Below are 17,165 nucleotides of genomic sequence, written 5' to 3' on the forward strand. Positions count from 1 at the left end.
GACTGAAGAGATGTAAAGGTGATGTACCCCAGGTATCAGTGCCTAAATCATTGCTCTTGTATATAAATGATCTAGATTCGGGTATAGGGGGCACAAGATCAAAATTTGCAGATAAGAGTGTGATTAACTGTAAAGTGGACTGGAAGTGACTTGAGGACATAGACAGGTAAGTAGATTGGGTAGAGAGGGAGGACAAATTGATGAAGCTGTTTTTAGAAATAAAATGCATTAGAGACTGCAGAAGAGATTCACTAAAATTAAATGAATTATGGACAAGAGGTTTTAGTTATGAGGAGATTCTAGAGAAACTGGGGCTCTTCTTTAGAGCAAAGGAGGTTAAAATGAGATCTTCCAGACATGTTCAAAATTGAAGAGTTTTGATGAGGTAAATTAGAAGTATTTCCACTGGTCAGAGGAATTTAAGATCATCAAAAGAATGAAGGGTGAGGATAGAATTTTTTTTTAAATTGTTAGGACGTGGAATGCCCTAGCAGAAACTGGTGGAAGCAGAATCCATTATAGCTTTTAAAAGGTTAGTGGATAAATATTTGGGCAATGGGAATGGGACTAAGTGGATAGCTCTTTCTGAGAGCCATCAGTAGCAGAGGGCTGAATGGCCTCATTCTGTAAAATGTATTTACTGACTGACAATTTTAACAAAACAATATTACAGAATTTTTTGCATAATTTCAATTCAAATTGAGCAACTTCAAATTTAAGAGTAGACTATTCAGATATTTATAATAGTCTGTTATATTTACAATTAACTTCTAAAGCTAAAGAAGCTTTATTTTGGTCCATCTAACCATCATTGCATGTTTATAATTTGTAAGTTATTTTCTTGCTTCGGTCAGATTAGGCCACTGAACCCATCATTTGAAGATAGTTTTATTCCCCCTTAAGTTGCTTTGCCATAATTATGTTTAAATACTGTATTTTAGAATTGTTGAATATTACAGTAAAGAAACAAGCCATTCAGCACATGGTCTATGCAGGTGTTTTTCTCTGCATGACCCCCTTAGTCAAATCCCACTCTCCAGAAAACTGCCCTACCCCATGTTGAATATCTTCTGAATAGTTCAGTTACTTTGTAGAATGAATGAAGTAATATATTAAAATATTTACTAGTTCAGAACAATAAACTAGTTGACTGCAACACCAGTGCACTACACTCTAGAAGGTGTTTTGTTTGATTAGCGGTTTTGTATAAATCTGTATGAAAAAGTGACAAAACATGGAACAAAATAAATACAAAGCTATACAGTTAACTTTGTTGGAAACTAGTTTGTAAATGAAATGTCACATTGTTGGAATTTTTGTTTGTTTGAAATGCCATTTTTATACAAACGGTTAATCTATACTGTCATTCTTTAGAATATTCTTTGGAGGATTCTGATTTTGAAGGCCTGAGCGACATCACCGTTAGTTCCGTCCATACCAGTGATCTTTCCTCATTTGACGAGGGTGATGATGATGAAGAGGAGGGTGAAGTTCTGGCTTCTGACAGCACTGAAGACAACCAGGAACAAAGTTCAGAAGGTACTACATCTGCCTTCAATAACAATTTTTTTTTGCATGACTTAATGTGAGACAATTTACTAAGATAAACATAATGTTAGGCTATGTAGGCAGAGGGTGATGGTATAAGTACAAGAAGATAATTTACTCCACACTCATTGTCAGGTTCTAGTCAGCCTGCCTCCAAAAGTTAATGTTTTAGATGTAGACCTTTCATCAGAACTGATAACTAAAAGATAAGCAAACTTTTGGTGTTGAAAAATAGTAGAGGGGTAAAATAATATACTTCAGTCACAACTTGCTCTCTTATGATTGGAGTATCTGTTGTTTCTTTCCTCTCTTATTTTTGATAATTTTTCAGTTTTGATGCAGGGTCTACACAAACTTTAACCTGTCTTTGCTGATGGAACAGCTGTATATTTTCAGCATTTTCTGTGTTTATTGCATGAAGGTTGTTTCACATAACTATAAAATTCAAGTGAGGTTGTAAAACTGGTCTAAAAGTTTCCTTATAAAATACTTTGAAAACATGTTAGATTCTGTAAGTTCAGATATAAGGAACTGATCCTCTGCTCTTGATGTGCTGCTGAAAGAAATTTTTCTTGTATAGTTACCATCTTCATCACTATTTTATTTAATTTTTACTTTCCTCCTCTCTATAATCTTTTTCTGTTGTTTCTGGTTGTAACCTTCCATAGCCCCACTCTTCACTTAGCTTGCAAGGGTCATTTAATGGCTTAAAGGCTTTCTGCCAAAAGAAGTATTGCTTAAATTCACCATTTTGGTTAAAATGGCAGAAAAGATCTTGTTAATACCAAACAAAAGGAGAGCCTTTAAGTAAACTTTATATCACAAACATTTTTAATCTGGAAGCCCTTACTGGTTCCTTTTGAAAAATAGGGCTCTGGGATATAAATAAGTAGAACATTTTATAACTAAGTATTTCTCTTGTCACCAACTCACTTCAGACCAGTTATCTAAATTGTTTTCATAACGTCTTGCCAATTTTTAAAAACCTGGCTTCCTTGGTTTTTGGAATAAATGAGAAACTCAAGGGGGAGACTCTAGAAATTATATTTTTTATTGATTGTCACTGAAACTCTATAGTAATGTTAAGTTGGAAGCTAGTGTATAGCCATATTCAGCTGTTCAGAGTGGAAGTGAAATGAAACTCTATAGCATTACTTTAAAACTAAAGCAAAATAAAAATCATTTAGCTCAGGGGATACAGCTGCCCAAAATGATGTGTTTGCAAAGTAGTTCTTTTAGTTTGCAAGTTTATTTTTAGTTAATGCTAATAGATTTCCCGTCATGTTGCTCACGTTGGGTCGTCTGTCTCCTTGACATTTGTGCCTCTCTCATTCTGTCCTTCTGATGTACCTGTATCTGTTGCCTACATAAATGTCATTCTCTGTGTATGCCCCAATCTGTCTGTCTAATTTGTCTGTACGTATCTTAGTGCAAATGGTTCTATTTCTATAACGTTATTTCTCTTTACTGATCTTTCTTTGAAGCAATCTCTTCATGCCATCTGTGATTTATTTAGCATAATCTGTGATTTATTTTGCTGAATATCTTTGTTACAGCTGTCTTTGTGTTTTTAATGAGTGTGTATGCTTGTGTGCTGTCTCCTGTGATGTGTCTGTGAGACTTTCTGTTGATCTGTCTATCTTGTCTATTCACATGCTGTTTCCTCTGTGATCTCTCCACCTGTGTGTATGACTTGTATTTCTACTTTTGCTTCTCTTCCTATATCTCAAGTTGTATCTCTGGTACTATATCTCCATAAGTTTCTTTGTGCCTGTCTGTCTTGACCTGTCTGTCTGCGATCATGTTCGTGCTACGTGCGTATTTCCTGACACCTCTTTTCAGTTTGTTCCTGCACCTGTGTGTTGCTGGGTTCGGTACCTTCAGTCGACCTGCCATATCTTTGTGTGCTCCCAATCATGTATTTTTTAGGCTGATCTTTTGCTTCAGAGTATTAGAGTCCTACATCCCATCTATTTGTTCTGCTGGGACAGTGGAAGTGGTAGGGCAGAAGAGGGCTGCTGGAAAGAAAATTGAAATGGCTAGCCATATTTTCTTGAGTCTCTCTGTGCTGACCTGTGTTTTCTGGGATTTGCTGTCAGAGTGGAAGGATAAGGTCGAAAGAGGCCATGGAGCAATAGCAGCCTGCGGAAGAGTAGGGAAATGTCACAGTCGAGTCTGATTTTGTCTTAATCTGATATCCATGGGTATAGATGTCAAACCAGTGCCACTGACAACGATCAGGAATAGAACATGGCCAACTTTCTGTCCTTAACCTAGATAGTTTGAAGCCGTTTATAGTGGGCTTATTGCTGCCTTGGCTTAGTTAAGCTAACCCATCACAGACTGCTGATTGAACCTGGACCGTCTGGTCTGCATAGTTCAGATACTTGCTGTGTAAAGTTGGAAGACATCATTTTTAAAAAAAAAATTATTTCCCTTTCCCATATTGCACATGGAGAAGATTACCTACTGTTGCAGCTGTATGTTAAGATCTTTGTAGGAAAACAGCTGATTCCCACTGACATTGAAAACTTGTGGGAATCGTCACATGGTCATGTCCGATCACTTTGCAGCACATTTCATTAGATCACCATCATGCTGCCCGTAGAATCTTATCGTTCAGAAGAAGGCCATTTGGCCCATCGTGCTTGTGCCGGGTTTCTTTGTGGTTTTTTTTCCCCAAGGGAAAAGAAAAGGTATTATTTGAAGAATTTTAACTGAAGTGTTCAAGGAACTTCTTGATGGATGATACTACATAGACGGTGAAATACACAACTAACGAATATTTTTGATTCTTCCATACTGACTAAATAAACTGGCAATGTATCAGTATTTGTTTTAGTAAAAAGGGTACATATTAGTCTTCAATAACAAACATATTTAAGAAGCTTAATGTTAAACTATATGAATTTTTAACCATATATATATGTACAATATTTCTCTTCTCTCCACCCAGAAATCTTCTATTGAGTTGGTTGTGAACGTTAAGCACAGTCACAATGTTGGACATACAACTGTGTCAATGGAAACCAAAAGTGCATGAATATTAAGAATGCAGTAAAGTGTATGAAAAAAAATCCATTTAAGCATTAAATAGTGCTAGTTTAGCACATTAATGCCACATTATATTAATTCCCCAATGTATTTGAATAAAAGATTTGTGGCATGATACTACAGTGCATTTTAGACAGGCTATATCAGTAGTCAAACATATAAGAAAGCTGCCATTGTCAGAAATTAGTCCAGTATATGAGAAGAAGTCGCTCCAAGCTGTGTTAAAACAAATGAATAACAGGTCACAAGTCAGCAGCTAGGAGAAACATGAAATTAGGCAGTCTTCAGCTCACCCACTAACAAACAGAACAAAAAGTCTGATGAAAGTGTTAAATCTGGTGAAAGTCTCATAAAATACAGTAGCATGATTCTCAGGGTGTTTCATCCATCTTGAGTATTGGACTAAAACACTATTGGGGTCAGAAAGCTAAAGCCAAAATATAGTAAAGTATTTTGGGCAGAAAAACCCAGGTGTTGATTAAACATTTACTTTATTTAGAAAAAGATACCAAATTGGAAACAAACGAGGAAGAGCAAAAGGAGGGCAAAGCGAAACCTGGGCGGCATCCTTACGTCCACAAACCGTTTCTATATTCGAAGTACTATAGTGATTCAGATGATGAAGAAACTGTAGTTCAGCGTCGACAGTCAATTGTAAGTTAGAGCTATCCCTTACTCCTGTGAGTGCTTTAAAAGTTCAGACTTTGAATTTGAGGGTGGGGAGTGAATGGGACAATTGCAAGAAATGGTTGACATTTGTATTTTAGTTTTGTGGTACTGGTATATTAGGAAATTGGCTTAGTGAAATTACTGGGTCTGGCATTGTGAGAGCTGAATTTATTGCAGACCAAAAGTATTTCACTAATTTGCCATTTTATCCATATGTTAATTCAATTCTTACGCTGCCAGGTTTAATAATTCAGCCAGTTTCTTTGATACCGGGGATTGCAATCTAATATCTGTGTTCAGCTGACGTTTATGAACTGCTTGAACTTCACTCGTGGTCTGTGACCTAGTTCTGGTTACATAACTGAGAAATATTTGGAGAGGAATGCATGGTTGTGTAAACTGAAGTACAAGAGCTAAGATTGAAGTAGATGTTTGTTTCATACCAATATCACAATTTCTTGAACTTGTTAAATCGTACCAAGCATAATTAATTCAGAATGAATTCATTGTTGAGCTTCAAGCTCACAATGCAGCGACATTATTAGTTTCATCTTTGGCAAGTATGGAATACAAGTCCATATCCATACACAATGGAACGGCTTGTTCTGTCCACTTACTGTGCACGGTATGAATCATGTATAGCTTTTGTTCGTGCAAGCAAGCACCAAAATATCTAAACAGAAGATGGTAAAAAACCAGAAGACAATCATGAAACTAGTACTGTTATGAACAAAGTTTGATGAGGAAACACCAGAATTAGCTTGCAGTTCACAGCCAACATACATAGCTGTGTATCAGGTACGCTCGGTATGAGGTTCCAAGGTGAAGTTGTGATGCTTCTACCATCTGTTTAAATAGGCAAAAGAAAAAGCAGAGCGATTACTCAGGCGGCAGTGGAACAGGGAAAGGGTAGAGGACAAGCACAAGCATGTGGAAACTGAAAAGGGCAGACCACCGGAAGAAACTCTGAGAGATGAAGAATGTCTCCAAACACTGGAACAAGGTAATTAAGTCTTCCATTGCAAAACTTATGATAATAAGAGAGATACTTACTGTGTATTTACTCCATCACATTTTAACATGGGTATTGCGTGTTTCCCTAACAGTTAAGTCTGATTTGATGTTTTTTAACTAAAGCTTTCAGCTAAGTTATAACCTGTGTGGTCATATTTGAAAGGTTTCTTTCCCTCCAGATTGTGCACCTTCCCACACCTATTTGCCTGCCCACTTATTAGAGAATTCCCTCCACACAACAACCTCTGAAACCAATAGCCCCAATAGTCTGGCTGAAGATTGTGCAATTCATTTGCATGCCCCTTCCAGTGTTGAAAACATATATTGACCTTACTGGTTAGTTAGCACTGTGTGGTTGTCAATTCACTGTCATGTCGATCGAGATTTAACAGTTGTCATTTGCATTACTTGATACTTTTAGTTTGAACAGATTTCTTTCAGTGGCGTCTTCATCTTCGGCTCAATGATGTTTGTTCAATTTTCCCAATCGCTAACCTATACAAGGCATTTTAGAACCTTTTGGAGCTTTTCTTTTAATTAGGCACCACATTTGCATGCTCCTAGCTGAAAAGCAAATGTGTGAGATTTTATAGGCTAAGAACTAGGATTTGGTACTTTTAGTTTGTGATCCTTCAATGTTAATATTTATGCCTGTGTAAATGTTAAATTTTGTGGTGCAAGATCTTAGTGAGGCTTATTTCTTTAAATTGTCTGAAGATTGAATCTTAATCATTTTTTATACTTTTCTCTACCTTAATTTTTACTCCAGGTATTAACAGTAGTTCGGATGTTGAAATGACTTCAAGGAAAATGCAACATCCAACAGTCCTAATTTCAAAAGTAAACAAAGCAACCTTGAAGGAACAAAAAGTCTTAGAGAAAAAAGTAGCCTTAAGAAGAAAAAGAAAAGGAGATTCAAGGTATAATTATTAATTATGACACTGCCAATGAGCTAACTTATTTCAGTAAAGCATATTTCTTTGGGTAGCTGATAAAATCATTCATTGAGTGCTTAAACACAGTTCGCTAGCAAAAAACATCATAAGTTTGACAGGTCATTCCAATAATTAGGTCAAATGTCATGGTCCCAGCTTAAAAAAACACTCTGAATCGGGCTTTAAAATTTTCAGGGACTAGTTTTTACAGATGTAAATCACACTGCTAGAATAGATGGAGTATTGGAGGCACAAAGGAAAGGCAGGTACAGTATTTAAATTTTTAAAAAGTAAGAATGCAGAATACTGGTTAGATATAAAGTTAAAATAGTAAAAATAGAAGAATGGGGCAATAAAGGGAAAATAAGCTGGTGAGAGCAGAAGTAAAATTTGAAAAATTTTATTTTTACTTTGGGAATCCAGAATTATAGAATTAAAGTTGCTCCTTACATCTGCACAGATTATTACTGTAATAGGGTTTTTCACTGTGTGCACTGAAACGGCTTTAAAAAGTCTGCTGCAGAGATCACAGAACTTCCTGAAGCTCTGAGAAGTGTACACACCTGAAACGCTAACTCATCAGTCCTTTCCACAGATGCTGCTACGTTCTTCCAGCGTTTTCTGTTTTTTTTTGTTTTAGAATTCCAGCATCTGCAGTTTTTTGCTTTTTATTTATATTAGTTTACTAATCCTCTTCCAGTTTACTGTTATGGTCTAATTCTGATAGTTTTTTTTTAAATTGCCATGTGCTGTTAACTATTTAGATTTTTAAAAAGAGACTTGCAGGTTTTAAAAATAAAATGGCAAAACGGACCTTGTTTTGCATGTTTATTTAACTCTCCTTTACTTTGGGTCTCCCTTGGCCACATACCCACTTCAGCTAAAAAGAGAATCTGGGTACATTTTTGAAATTGTTTTTGTAATGACATATATCATCTGTTTTCAAGTAATTTTCTGTGGTGTTCCCAGGCAACGCCCCAACTGCAGTTGAGAGTGTCAAACATCTATCTTGTTCTTGGGCTGGGTGCTAGATCAAAAGCAAAATACTGCGGATGCTGGAAATCCTGAAATAAAAATAGAAAATGCTGGAAATACTCTAGGTCAGGCAGCATCTGTGGAGTGCTAGATGTGCAAGAGTGGCCTGCAACAAATCTTCCACATGGTGTAGCTCAGATAGGCAGCTCAGTGGTGTTAGGGACTGCAGATACGAATCCATGTCCCACCACTCTAGTGTACTGCATCAATGTGGCCTGATTTTGGATGCATTCTTTTTATGTTTGTTTGTTATTGTAATTCTTTATATTAGAAAATAAACTGAATAATGTATATTTTACATGTAAGGGGGTTATTACATGCATTTACATACGTTTTTGTAGTCCACTTCATCCATATTTTTCAGAACTATATCTGAGGAACTTGCTTTGCACCATGAAGATCGAAAAAGGAAGCGCGAGCAGCCAGAAGTATTTAAAGAGGGACAGATTAAAACTGAGGTAGATTGAATTTAAAAACCATCCTTTCAGCTTTCTAGAGCTTGCTGCATATTTATTTACAGTAGCATATATTAAATATCCAGTTTTCCTTGTGTAGCGAATAGCAATTATAAAATCATTTTAGCTCAAATTAAAATTTTAATAATTTCTTGTATCGAAATTTTATCTAGTACTTGTCACCATTAAACGAAGTGAGGAAAAACTTGTTTCATTGAACAATATAGAAATGATTTTTGATAGAATCTAAAGAATAAAATATTACATTGGTACTCACAATGGAGTAAATCTCACTGTTAAATTGATCAGTATATATTTGAATCTTAATTTTAGATACCTTTCCAAGGACATCACTTGAAGTGTCACTCCTGTCATCTTACTTGTATCTAATTTGCATACAGCAATTCAACCAGAGTAAATGGCCAGGGTGCTACTTAAAGTATTTTTCTATACTATTACTGTGCTTGGTCATCTAAAACAAGTAGTTTTTCAGTTGTATGCTTATAAAGATGGGCACGTATTTCTTTCCCACATAGTGATTGTAAAAATTGGGCTGATTATTTTGACGCGACAATTTGTTTCTTGTAGTTTAAGCGGCTCACCACCACCTTCTCTAGGGCAACTAGGGATGGGCAATAAATGCTGGCTCGCCAGCGACGCCCACATCCCTTGAACGAATAAAAAAAACCACTAAAATTCTATCTAAAAATTTATTTTTCAGAACAAAGAAAAGGCTGTTGCTTCCTCTACTTCAAAAGATTCTAAGTGTACACAGTCCATAGATCTGCCACCAAAGCCTGTTAGGAGACTTTCAGAGTCCATTCAATTAAATGATAGCAGAAATGAATTAAAAATAGATCGCGAACCTTGTCGAAAGCAACTAAGAAGCAATTCCTCATCACAAGATTCAGTTATGGAAGCATTGGAAGTGACTGAAGTTGATAAACATGTTAATGACTTTGGAATAGAAGAAAATATGAGTAATAAGGAATCACCCAAGCAGAACGATGAAATAAAGCATATAAAAGAAAGTGATGGAGAAATGGTGATGTCTGAGAGTGACTCAAGGACACAGGATATTCATACAGATGCTGATCAGAAGCTGGGAGACCCTTCAGAGGAGAAGGCCATGACCGATTGCCGTCATGTTATCCTGTCAAAGAGCGACAACAAAGCTCTGGTTTCTTCAACAAATTCTGCAGATTCATCTATAATAGAGCATAGCCAAGATCCCAAATCTAGAGAGCACTCAAAAGTAAAGGAAGAAAAAGGCAATGAGAAAGGGAAAGAAAAGAGACATGATGCTGAAAGCTCTTGGTCAAAATCCAGGGAGAGTACACAGGAAGACACAAAAGGCCACGAGAAAAACAAAGAAAAGAGAAATGAATCTGAAAGCACTCGACCAAAATTCAAGGAAAACACACAAGAAGATGCAAAGGCCAATGAAAAGGGGAAGGAGAAACGAAACGATTCTGAAAACCCTCGTTCCAAACTCAAGGAAAATGCACATGAAGATGCTAAAAGCCATGAGAAAAGCAAAGAAAAGAAAAATGAATTTGAACATAGTCGGTCAAAATATAAGGAAAATGCACAAGATGATAAAAGCCATGAGAGAGGTAAAGAAAAGAGAAATGAATTTGAACATAGTCGGACAAAATCTAAGGAAAATGCACAAGAAGATAAAAGCCATGAGAGAGGTAAAGAAAGGAGAAATGAATTTGAGCATAGTCGGACAAAATCTAAGGAAAATGCACAAGATGATAAAGGCAAAGAAAAGAGAAATGAGTCTGAACGCTCTCGGTCAAGATCCAAGGAGAGCTTGCAGGAAGATGTGAAAGGCCATGAGAAAGGCAAAGAAAGGAGAGGTGATTCTGGAAGCTCTCGTTCAAAATCCAGAGAGAAAATGCAGGAAGATACAAGAAGTCATGAGAAAGGCAAAGAGATTCGAAATGACTCTGAAAGCTTTCGGTCAAAATCAAGGGAAAACTTACAGGATGATGTCAGAATTAAAGAAAAAAGAAAGAATTTTGAAAATTCACGGTCAAAGTCCAAGGAAGACTTGCAGGAAGATAAAGGCAATGAGAAGAGAATAGAAAGGAGACACGATTCTGAAAGCTCTCGGTCAAAATCCAAGGAAAGCGTTGAAAACTCTCGGTCAAAATCCAAGGAAAGCGTTGAAAGCTCTCGGTCAAAATCCAAGGAAGATATTGAACATAATCAGAAAGGAATAGAGAAGAGGCATGATTCTGAAACTACTCGGTCAAAATCCAAGGAACACTCAGAAATCTCTCGATCAAAATCCGGGGAAAAATTGCAGGGAGATGTTCAGTATAATGAGAAAGTAGAAAAAAGGCACGATTCTGAAAATACGCGTTCAAAATCCAAGGAAAATTTTGAAAGCTCTCGTTCAAAATCCAGGGAAAAAGTGCGGGAAGTTGTTCAAGGCAATGAAAGGGGAATGGAAAAGAAGCATGATTCTGAAAACACTGGGTCAAAGCCCAAGGATCATTCAGAAAGCTCTCAATCAAGATTCAAGGAAAAAGTGCAGGAAGACGTTCAAGGCAATGAGAAAGGAATTGAAAAGAGGCATGATTCTGAAAACATGCATTTTGAAAATTCACGGTCAAGGTCCAAGGAAGACTTGCAGGAAGATAAAGTTAATGAGAAGAAAATAGAGAAAAGACATGATTTTGAAAATACTCGGTCAAAATCCCGGGAACATTCTGAACATTCAAGGTCAAAATCTAAGGAACATTCTGAAAGCTCCCGATCAAAATACAAAGAAAAAGTGCAGGAAGATATTCAAATCAATGAAAAAGGAATAGAAAAGAAACATAATTCTGAAAACTCTCGATCAAAATCCAGGGAACACTCTGAAAGCTCTCGATCAAAATCGAAGGAAAAAGGGCAGGAAACCGTTCAAGACAGTGAAAAAGGAAAGGAAAAGAAAAATGATTTCCATAGTATTCGGTCAAAATCCAAAGAATACTCTGAAAATGTGCAAGCAAAATCCAAAGAAAAACCACCATGCAGTGAGAAAGGAATAGAAAAGAAGGGTAATTTTGAAAACATTCGATCAAGATCCAGGGAAAAAGTACAAGATATTAAAGGCAATGAAAAACTAAAAGAAAGAGAGAGTGAGTCACAAAATTCTCTGACCAAACCTACAGCAATAGGTCATGAAGAGGTTCAAAGCAGTGAAAAGAGGAGTAAGTTGGAAAACTTTGAGTCAAAGTCTGAGGAAAATGGTGAAACTGCCAAAGGCAGTAGAACAGAAGAGAGCAATGCACCTGAAAATGGTCAGTCAGAATCTAAAGCTCACATGCAGGAAGATATTAAAAGTGTTAAGACAGAAAAAGAAAAGAAAAATGGTTCTGAAAATTCTGAATCAAAATTAAAGGAACAGCATATGAAAGACAATGATAAAACAAATAATATGGGAAAAAATTCTGAAAACTCAGTGTCGACGTCAAAGGAAGAAGTACAAGATGATCAGAGTAATGCTAAAAAGGGAACCGATATGGAAAACTCCCAGTTAAAATCAAAAGAAAGTACGTCGGATACAAAAGAAATTGCACACAGTAGCACAGGAGACTTGAAGATGGAAACAGAAAAGTCAATGAAAACTGAAGACAAGTTAGAGGAGAGAAAGGAAACCTTTGAAAGTGAAGGGAGTGAAGCCAGGCATATGAAGGACATGCCTATTGGTGAAAAAGAGCTTGAAGCTATACAAAACAAAACCAGTGATTGTAGAGCAGCTCTGTTAGAAAAAGAACAGACAGAGGAACCAGCTCATGACCAAGTAGCAAGGCCAAAGGAGTTAAATATTCCTCTAAAAGTGGAAGAACCTGGATCTTTACTTTCTCCTTATGAGGCCATTTCTCCTGATACTCCAACCCTGGATGATGCAGGACTTCTACATCTAATTGCAGATACGGCACAGTTTGTTCATTATAATCCTTCTTCACCAGCTACTCCAACACTTGATGAAAATTTTAGCTATGAGGCACCCTCTGTTGCCCAAGATGTAGTTGAACCTTCTGTGGAAGATTCTGGAAAGCAAGAGGTTCATAGTTCAGAAAACATTAAAGAGGATTTGCATGATGAGCAGCATGATGAAGAACAGGATACCAAACTGGATACCAAATGTGACCCATCAAAAGTGGAGATACAAGGTAAGAAGAAAATGTACAATGTGTACCACTTGGTTGTTCAGAGAATTGTTTTTTTTAAAAGAAAAGTTAATTTAAGTTTTTTTTTTAAGTATACTTGGAATATTAGGCTACCTCCACCCAATGATGGGAAATTACACTGGAGTTTAGCTTTAGAGTTTTTGTTTATTGTAACCGTTGAGCCATGTGATATCCTCCCAGTATTATTGAGGGCACGCCTTCAACCAGTTCTGTTTGCCTTATCAGCAACAGTGTATTGCTATGGTTGTCCAAGTAGGAAAATTTGTATTTTCTCTGTTTCATTTTTTTTTCTCTTTCCCTATTCCCTGTCATGCCGAGGACATATAGCAGTTATGCTGAGATAGAGTGGAGGATGTGCTTTCAGATTTCCACTCCTGGTGCTGTAACCTAGTTACTAGGAGATGTGTTGCAGTAGTCTCTCCTTCCCTGTGAGGGTGTGTCTCGATGATGGCTTTTTTATATAGCAACATAACTCCATAGCAGTAAGGATTGCAGTTCTGAACATACATCTGCTATTCTGTAGCACCGTGCATTGTACCACTCTCCAACATGCTGCGACCCACCAGCACTTACAGGCCAACTGTTGCATGCGTTCTTGCCGGATTTTTTCAAAGTTGTTTGACTGTTACCTAGGTCAGAAGAGTTAATCAAGTCCTTGGGGGTTTTTAGGATTTTCCCCTCCATCATCGTTGTAGTCTACCATTTGCATTGCTCTAGGTCAATTTTCTTTGGTGCCAATCAAGTTGAATAAACTGTAGTCACAACAGGCAATGTGGGATCCTTTTTAGCTTTCTCTGTCAACAACATGAATTAATTGAACAGTAAAGGAATATTTGGCTCATCAAGTCCATTGCTATTATAGACCATAAGCTATTTGTTCTATCATGAACTCTGCTTGTTTAGTGCTCCATATTTACTCAAAGTTACTCCTCATATAGACTGAAAATGGAAGGAACAGTGTGCTTTTGTAAAAGCAATCTACTATATTTTATCCATGGTAGCATGAGGGTGTGCTCTTGGTATTCTACAAATGAGGATGGTAGCATATGAAGGGCACTGGCTATATTTATCACTATCAAGTGATGTAGATCTTGTCTGTTACCATGACAGCCTGTTACAAATTGAGTTTGCAATTTGCATTTAACATTCTTGGGTATGTGAAATGCACCATTTTACAAACTGGTTAGTCTGCCTTAAATGCACATCTTCTAGCAGTTCTGTTTGATGAGTTAACCTCTCCCCACACCCCTAAATTTAACAATAGCACTTGAATAGAAATTATACCAAGATCCTTCTGTGAAAAAAGTCAGAAATCCTGAAATGTGTCACAGCTCAAGATTCTTTCAAGGGGGAAAATACCTCTGGTGGATGACATACAAAATGGGAAATTCCCTCAAGTTTTCGAACATAGGAAGTGAAGGACAATTTGTTGCCCAGGGAATTCAATTCCATACTGCTTTCAGTCTCCCTATAGACATTTCAGGCAAAACTATTAAAGTTGATTTATCAGAGAATACTGCTGTTTGCACAACAGCTTGTATAGGTGTTAGAAGACTTCAGTAAAGCATCAGCCATCCTAGGTAGGAACTCTAGGAGGTGAGCAACTCCTAAATGGTTCACTGCCTAATCTGTTGACTGTCGCTTACAAAATTTCCAATGATTATATCAGTTCTTCAGTGTAGACATTTTTACAACCATTGCATAAAAGATAAGTTTTTATGGGGGAGACCATTAAGCCCATCCAAATCATCTACTATAAAAACCTACAATTCTCCCATGACAAGATCCTCCCTGATATTCATTGTGGAATTGCCTTTTATCATATACATATGTCCCTTTGTCCTACAGTCATGGTTTAGTTTGAAGTAATGCTCAGGATTAGAATGGGCCTATATTCTCTGGAGTTAGGAAGAATGAGAGGTGATCTCAGTGAAACGTATAAAATTCTTGGAGGGCATGACAGGGTAGATGCTGAGAGGCAGTTTTCCCTGGTTGGAGAGTCTAGAACAAGGGGTCATAGTCTCAAGATAAGGAGTTGGCCATTTAGGACTGAGATGAGGAAAAATTTCTTCACTCAGTGGGTTGCGAATTTTTGGCATTCTGTACCCCAGAGGGCTGTGGATGCTCAGTCATTGAGTATATTCAAAACTGTGATCAATGGACATTTGTACACTAAGGGAATTGAGGGATATGGGGATTGGGTGGGAAAGTGGAATTGAGATACAAAATTAGCCATGATCTTATTGAATGACGGAACAGGCTCGAGGAGCCATTTGGCCTACTTCTGCTATTTCTTATGTTCTTATCCTTTTCTACTCCACTTAGTATCTTATGCTCAAAAGGTTCCCTCTTTGCCTTCTTTCAGGGCTAAAAATGTTTCTAAACTTTCCTTAGAACTCTCAGCTCTCACATTAGGGATTAGCCACATGCCCTATCCTGTGTTACATCAACAGGTTGGATGTCCTCCCCCAGAGCTGAATGCAGTATTCAAGGCGCAGTCTGACCAGGCTACTCTACATCTTCAGCATGACATATCTGATCTCTACTCAATAGATTCAGCAATATAGCACAGAATTCTGTTTGCTTTGTTGATTGCAACACTCATGATTTGATGCAGTCCTTGTTCAGTCTACTATCGTTCTCTGATCTCTTTCAACCTCTACCCGAGCTAATTTGATACCATTCATTAAGGTTGTTCCCATTTTTTTCCTTCAGTTTGTAAGACTATATTGGATTTCATCTTTTAGTTCTGACCATTTGCAAATATTGTCTCAGTCCTTCTGTAAAGCTTTGGCTGCTTCATTAGTCTAATCAGATTGATGCCCCTTACCACCAAACTAGGGAATAGAGGATCGGTGAATTGTCCAATTTACACTGTTTATCAATCATTCAGATTAGAGAACAAGAGTTCGCCAGCCTTCATTGTCTAAAATGAAGCTGGTTGCCATTTTAAAAAAACTAAAAACCTGATTGGGGGTGGTGGGGGGGAGCATCTACATGATTGCCATGGTATAGATTACAAAACAGTGGATAGCTGAGAGTGATTTCAAGGCAATAATTTTATCTTGAGGTTGAGATGTGTGCTGTAAACTGCTTGAGCTTCACCCTTATTTTATGATATGTGCCCTTTGAAGTTATTGACTGATCTCACTGTAATTTAAAATGTATACATATAACTATTCTGTTTTGACAAAAAACTTCATTTAGCTGAATGTTGATTACATGTGTGTTAATAGACTTGGATAAGAGTACACAAAGGCAGAACATTTTCTTTGCAGTGTTCCTGGAGATAGTTGTTTTCTTTGTATGAATTTATACTAATAAGAATGACAGAACTGATAACACAACTTTGCAAAGAGTTTTCCATACTAAATTTCTTTACCCATTCATGTAGATGAATTGCCAGTTCAGCAGGATGCTGTGTCAGAAATAAACACGAGTGGCAGTTGTGAGTGGAAAGATGAAGATGTGGTAAGTAGTTTTATAGAAAGGGTACATGTCAGTGGAAAATAAAACGCCAAATGGTTCAGCTGTCAGCAGTGACTCGAGTGTGCCTGCTCTTCCGTGCTCTCCCCTCTCTGCCCTTGACATAGTACCTGGCATGTATTCTGCTTATGTAACAGAATCATGGATACTCAGTATAACAGGAGGCCATTTGACCCATTGTGGCGGTGCTAACTCTTCAACTAGAGCTACATTCTGTAATTGCAGTTCCCTGCCCTTTCCCCATACCCTTTTATATTTTTCTTTTTCAAATACTTAGCCAATTCAACTTAAATGAGATGCAGTATCTGCCTCAGTAGCCAATTGTGGTAAAGCATTCCATGCTCTAATTATGCTATTTTTAAAAATCTTCTATCTCAATCTATTCTTATACAATTTGCCAACCAGTGAAAACAATCTTTCACTATCCTTTTGAAACCTTTCATAATTTTGAAAACTTATATTAATCACCCCTTCTCTGATCCACTGGGAGGGAGAAACAATGTTTAAGTCTTTATAACCACAGTCTACTTCTTAATTAAAAGTTGCTTAATTCGAATTGGAAAAAAATGCCTCCTATTGGAAAATTTGTTGCTTGCCTTGAACCTTTCAATTCGAATTACTGGTTAATTCGAATTTGTACCCCCCAAATGAGTCCTAACTGGTAAAATTTGCTGCTTAATTTGAATTCAACCTGGTTCAAGCAGGCCAGAGCAACTAACATCCCTGGCCCACTCAACCTCACCTTGCAGGGAAAGGTGAGTGAATTCACTGAAGAA

General features: G+C 37.2%; 1 protein-coding gene across 1 annotated transcript in view; it reads left to right on the plus strand.

Annotated features, from left to right (window-relative positions):
• The window catches only part of bod1l1 (biorientation of chromosomes in cell division 1-like 1), a 52,609-nt gene that overhangs the window by 22,783 nt on the left and 12,661 nt on the right, over nucleotides 1-17,165 (plus strand). Inside the window, exons 5-11 of the mRNA XM_067989574.1 lie at nucleotides 1,375-1,539; nucleotides 5,102-5,256; nucleotides 6,130-6,274; nucleotides 7,055-7,205; nucleotides 8,620-8,713; nucleotides 9,432-12,885; nucleotides 16,298-16,374. Of these exons, the coding sequence (XP_067845675.1) occupies nucleotides 1,375-1,539; nucleotides 5,102-5,256; nucleotides 6,130-6,274; nucleotides 7,055-7,205; nucleotides 8,620-8,713; nucleotides 9,432-12,885; nucleotides 16,298-16,374 (4,241 nt within the window). The remainder of the gene's footprint in view (nucleotides 1-1,374; nucleotides 1,540-5,101; nucleotides 5,257-6,129; nucleotides 6,275-7,054; nucleotides 7,206-8,619; nucleotides 8,714-9,431; nucleotides 12,886-16,297; nucleotides 16,375-17,165) is intronic.

The sequence above is a fragment of the Heptranchias perlo genome, chromosome 1 (genome assembly GCF_035084215.1).
Source record: "Heptranchias perlo isolate sHepPer1 chromosome 1, sHepPer1.hap1, whole genome shotgun sequence".
NCBI classification, from domain to species: Eukaryota; Metazoa; Chordata; class Chondrichthyes; order Hexanchiformes; family Hexanchidae; genus Heptranchias; species Heptranchias perlo.